The 5,632-nt window shown below is 37.0% G+C and overlaps 1 protein-coding gene across 2 annotated transcripts; it reads right to left on the reverse strand.

Moving 5' to 3' along the window:
* Positions 1 to 1,711: 1,711 nt before the first annotated feature.
* LOC21390541 lies at positions 1,712 to 5,401 on the reverse strand. Of its 2 annotated transcripts, none has more exons than XM_024174243.1 (2): positions 3,355 to 5,401; positions 1,712 to 1,984 (listed from the first exon to the last, which is right to left on the reverse strand). In XM_024174243.1, the coding sequence occupies exon 1, from the start codon at positions 5,346 to 5,348 to the stop codon at positions 3,402 to 3,404; it is 1,947 nt and encodes a 648-aa protein (XP_024030011.1). In that variant the 5' UTR covers positions 5,349 to 5,401; the 3' UTR covers positions 1,712 to 1,984; positions 3,355 to 3,401. The 2 variants fall into 2 exon arrangements, with proteins under 2 accessions (XP_024030011.1, XP_010109606.1); XM_010111304.2 differs by lacking the exon at positions 1,712 to 1,984 and adding an exon at positions 1,985 to 2,057.
* Between the last annotated feature and the right edge of the window lie 231 nt (positions 5,402 to 5,632).

Consider the following 5,632-nt stretch of genomic DNA (forward strand, 5'->3'; position numbering starts at 1 on the left):
AAAGAAGATGCGGTAATATCCACTCATTCAAATCCTCCCTAATCAATTTGAAAATATCGGACCTTCCATTGGAAAGAAAAGGAAAGATTTTGAATTACTTTCTTTGGTTTATAATCATTCCAAAGAAGAAGGCAATATTTCCACCAATTTGGTGGAATAGCCATTTGGCCCATGTAAGGTGAGAGGAAAAGTTAGTCCAATTTTAATTAGAAATGAATGGTCCAGAAAATTACAGATTCTACTTTCTTAAATACCTGACTTATTAAAAGTATCATTTTTAAAAAATTCTACCCATTCATTAATTTTAGTTTAAAATGTAAAAATATGTAGACTAATGTTTAGAGGTAGAAATAGAAAGAGACTCTATTTCAAAGGGTGTTTTAAAAATTTTCCTCGAAAATATTTCCCTACGCCTTTCAAATTTTATGATAACCTTATCACTTCTTTCCTCTATCAAACATAACAATCATCAATCTCTTGCGGCAAACAAAAACATCAAAACAAGATAAATTAAACAATCGCACATTATTTGGAGAAAGCTATATAAATAATGGATTTCAAGCAAAAAATCCATCTCCTAATAGTATGATGTCTTTCGGAATAAAGCCCAAAAATACCATACGAGCATAGATTTAAAGTGAACAAAATCATACTAAATTAAGGTGTGGATCGTTACATCACCCCTTATAAAAAGAAGCTGTCAGGACAGATTGTCAAGATATTCCACTGAAAAACTTCTCTAGCAAGTTTATTTGCACTTTAGAATAATCAAGATTTTGAGTTAGTTCATATTCTAAATAGGCAACTGGATACAACGATTTGGATCTTTCGATATCTCAACGTGCGTGTTTCAATTTCTTCCATGATTTTTGCTCTACCATCTTCGTTTTTGCCCCTTGAAGTCTGATACTATAGCTACTTTATTCTTGTCTTTTTTTTCTCCTACTGGACGTGTAATGCTTGTGTAGTACAGTACGATTGGAAAACCATCGATAATGCGAACACATGTTAACCCCGGAGGGGTTTGATAAGGTTAGAGCATTTCAAATGCAATATTATAATTAATGTGTCAATTGTAAATTTAATATTTAAGTGAAAAAAATTTCTCCGATTAATGTGCTAATTGTAACATTTACATTAGAGATGATCTAGCTGACAAGTAGACCGAAAGGTCAACAAGCCATTGAACCTGAAGGTCACCGGTCACCTGACCAATGGAAGATCAACCGACCAAGAGACCAGTAGCTTACTAGTACTGTACTGTTGAGTGATTTTTTGCATGTTATTTGGTTTGATTTCTGTTGTTTTAGATGTATGGCTTTTAACGTCTTATAGGATTTGGACTTGTTTTTTCTTTAACTGATTTTTCAAAAAATTTGTCTCGTTTACTTACTGCAGTTGTATGGGTCTTCGTTCATCCTTCTCGACAAAGGAAGGACAAGGAGACTTCTCTCTTTGTAAAATTTTATTTTCTCTTAGTTTTTGTCTCAAAATGTTTTTGCATGAATGAGAGTTCTTGTGCAGCTATATTATAGCTTTTAAAATACATATTTTTATTGAATTCAATAATCCTTTGTCAATTTTACTGTTAGCGACTAGAACTTGCAAAAAGAACCAAAATTCAAGAGTAATTTATCAAGAAAAAATTTTAAAAAAATCAAAATGATACAACATTTGTGTTTATGAATTGAACTATGCTAAAGGTGAGTTCAGTAATTTTCTAAACTTTCTTATACAAAGCAGAATTAAATCACAGCTAATAGACCAACCGGTCTTAGACACTATTTATATTCTCATCTTATTTTGTTTTGGAAAATCACAGCTATTTTACTAGGTAAAATCATAAACTTTATATTCAAAAAAACAAAATGCCTAAACTTTAACTTTCTACATTCATCTCCTGTTGGAAATTAAGCTTGCGATCTCTACCATGTTTAGTATTCAATGTATAAAGGAGTTGCACTTTTTTTTCTTTTATTTTTTCCTGAAAAGAAACCACACTTCATTAAGACTGGAAGAACAATGCAAATATAAAGCAAGGAGGAAGGGACGTCTGCCTGGAGAAAGAAGGAAAAAAAAAAAGGACTAAGAATGGTCAGAAATAAAGTAAAGTACGTCAAAAATTGCCATTCCTAATCAAATATGAAAGTTGAAAATGACTAAAGTCGTCATATTCATGCAACCAAATTAGAGCCCACAATTTCACTGTCCCATACTATAGTAATATACTTCCTTCCAAATCAAAATCTTCTATATATGACCCTCATAAAGAAATTGCACATTAAACAGTAACTAAACTGTAACTTTACTAACTAGTTCCATCTGTTATTGAAAATTAAATCTTAGTTGTCTAACGCATTTAGCATTCCACACGTGATCATGTACAGGAGTTGCAAATTAGAAATTACAAGGGAGTTGGCTTCTATAGTTCTCCCTCTTTTATTTTTATTTTTATTTTTTTATTTTTTTCTTCTTCTTCTTCTACTTCTCTTCTCATCTTCATCTCAAACTTTGACAATCAGCTCCACCAGAGACAAAATTCTCTCAAGAGGATCTCCCTCTCTAGTATAAGTTTTTATTAAATTTTCATCTTGTTTTGTTTCCACATTGAATAAGTATATAGATCCACTTAGATCTAATTCTATAATGATGGTGTGTTTGGCACATAAAGATCTCTATCTCGTTGTTGCTTTCTATTTAGCTTTCTCTCGTTTTCTTTTGGTGCATATAAGTTTTTGTTCAGTGCCTAGTCAGATAAGTAAAGATTTAGACGGGTGAACATCGACATCAACAACAGACTTGTTATTGTATCAATCAGAAGAACCTACACTGAAGGTCGATTCTATTTTGGAAAAGCCATATAGGAATTTCTTACAGAGCTCAAATTTGTCTCCTTATGTATCTTGGTGTTGTTTTAATATCTACAAACAAAAGTACCTCTATTTTTTGGAACTTAATTTTTTAAGTTCTCCACCATATTTAGCATACTATATACGACCTTATAAAGTAGTTGGAGTGTCGGACATTGAAAGGTAACTTTAACAAAGGATTTCAGTTTCATACAAAAACATCTAATGGTAATTTCAGTGAATTTTTTCAGCATATATCAGAAAAATAGTGTGTTGTTTGATATCATTGACACATGCAGAATGACTTGGCTCATGCAGTAACACATGCCACCAATATGCAAGGCAATTCCACCCATTAAAAGGATAGTTACAGGAATATATCATCCCATGTTTATTCTAAATCCCCCATATATTCAGACAGAAAAATTTAGAACAAAATTGGAAAGGGTCTTGATATTTACATATGTGGTAAGCAGCAATTTTATTATCCTATAACTATGCATACCTGTGGATTTGGAATAACTATGCGTGGTTCACGAGGGTTTGTCGATTTCAATCATACACTTGAAGTTTCGAGTACTCTTGGCCCGAAATAGCTAGTGCCATTACATCCTGAGGGTTCACAATTCCACCTTCCTCCAAGAACAGACTCAACAGATTCTTCGAAAACCCGCTCACGAGAGCAACCCCAACTTGTTTAGCGACCACCGGAGTGGAAGATGAATTTCTAAGGTTCCAAAACACAATCTCTGGCACCTTGTTGTACCCTTTCTCCCTAAATTTCCTCTGTATGACTTCATAATTGGTTTCCCAACTCCTATTCTTTTCCTCACTCTTATCCACCTTGGACACTTCCTCACACTTATCCTCCTCGGACTGTTTCCCACTCTCATCTTCATTGGATTCTTCCTCACACTTATCCTCCTCGGAATCTTCCCCACTCTCATCCTCGTCAGATCCCATCGTCTCAATGCGACAAGCTTGATCAAATTCCATATCACTGAACACAAACACTCTCTGAATCAACTGCTCCTCACTCAGCTTCCCTTCAATAGCTATTTCCAAAATCCGATCAAAAACTTTCTGAACATTGGTGTTCATACCCCACTCCATCCTCCTCACAAACTCGGTTTTGGACAAAAGGGTGTCTCCTTCAATCTCATGAATCTGAGGATTTTCACTAAATGTAATAACCCTACCCTTCCACGGCTCTTCACTAAGCTCCGAAACCAAAAGACCAAGAGCCACAGACACCTCCATTGGCACACCATCCATACTTCCCGACACGTCACAAACTGCAATACAATTACTCAGCTTCCCTTTCTTGGCAACATCTTCAACCATTCTTTGCCACTGCAATTCCGCAACCTTTCCTCCATCTTCATCCTCCAATGACTTAATGATCTCATGAGGAAGCAAAGCCCCGGCAGCAATCTTTGCCTTGCCACTCTTCACATTCTCAAGATACTCCCCGAATCGATCACTATCATGCTTCGAAAACAAGTCCTTATAGTTCTTCATCGCGACGGAGGCGACCCTATTGTACGGCAAAATTCCCCATTGATTAGCGCTCATGTAAACCTCAGGCAATTCCAATGCCTTGTGAAGAGGCACTAGAACTTCCTTCCTCAACCTATCTCTAATCCTATAAACATAATGAGCCTCCTCAACCTCACCGTACTCCGAATTCGACTCTCGGGGGAAAACCCTCCTAGCAATCCCCTCACAAATCAAGGTACACTTATCATACGAAGAATCAATTGAAGGACACCATTTTGAAGCTAAACTAATCCTATGAATTTCTCCACTACTCAAAAACTGCATATCTAATTTCAACATATCAGCAAAAACATCCGAAACACAATCATACAAAAATCTATAATCCAAATCACTTTCATACCTTTCCAAAGCCCTTTTTGCCTTGGCCAATTCCCTCTCTTTCCTCAAAGCCCTTGCCTTTTCTTTGTCGTTCACATTTGGAATCTTCAATTTCCGCTTCTTCCGATTCTTCCACTCTTCTTTCGCCAGCTTTCGGGTTTCGGACCCTTCGAGAAGCCGGTAGAGAATCTCCGGCAAGTCCTTGAGATACCCAAAATGGGCAAAGGCCCTGGCGTTGAGCGCTAGGGTTTTGGGGTGGGTTTTGTGGAGCCAAAGCGACGCCGTATAAAACCCTTCTTTGTCAGACTTCCCGGTGCCTCTGACGCCTCTCAGATTGCAGACTAGCTTCAGCGCCGTCAAGGAGTCGTGGGCCCAGGCCAGTCTCAGCCGTTGGATCAGATCGGCAGGTGGGGTGTCCGGAACGACGTGGAAGAAGAAATCCAAGCAGGGATTTCCGGTGGAGAGGAAGGTCGGAGAGAGATTCTCCGTCAGACCCATTGGAGGTTTTCCGGTGACGGAATCCATGGCGGTCGGGTTGACGATTTCATCGTTTTCCGGCGATTCGACGGCCGGTTTTGCGGAGTGATCTCTTCCTCTTGCGTCAAGTGGGCCGAGAAGCATGGTGGCAGAGAACGAAAACCTCGGGATTTACGACGAAACTTCGGTTCGTTGGAATTAGAGAGGTGTGAAGTGTTGAATAAATTTTTTTCTATTATATTTATATGATGATATCGTTATGAGGTCTTTCGTATAAGCGTTAGCGGGCGTATTTTCTTGATTTAGAATACGAACTACCTTTCAAAAAAAAAAAATAATAATAATAAAATAAAACAATAGTGCAAGTTAAAATGTCACAAAATCTTCCTTGAAAAAAAAAATGTCACAAAATCTCTTTCAAAAAAAAT

Source organism: Morus notabilis, unplaced genomic scaffold (genome assembly GCF_000414095.1).
Source record: "Morus notabilis unplaced genomic scaffold, ASM41409v2 Scaffold232, whole genome shotgun sequence".
Classification (NCBI taxonomy): Eukaryota; Viridiplantae; Streptophyta; class Magnoliopsida; order Rosales; family Moraceae; genus Morus; species Morus notabilis.

Coding starts and splice junctions, on each gene's coding strand:
- LOC21390541 (XM_024174243.1), bottom strand. CDS start 5,348: ATGCTTCTCGGCCCACTTGACGCAAGAGGAAGAGATCACTCCGCAAAA.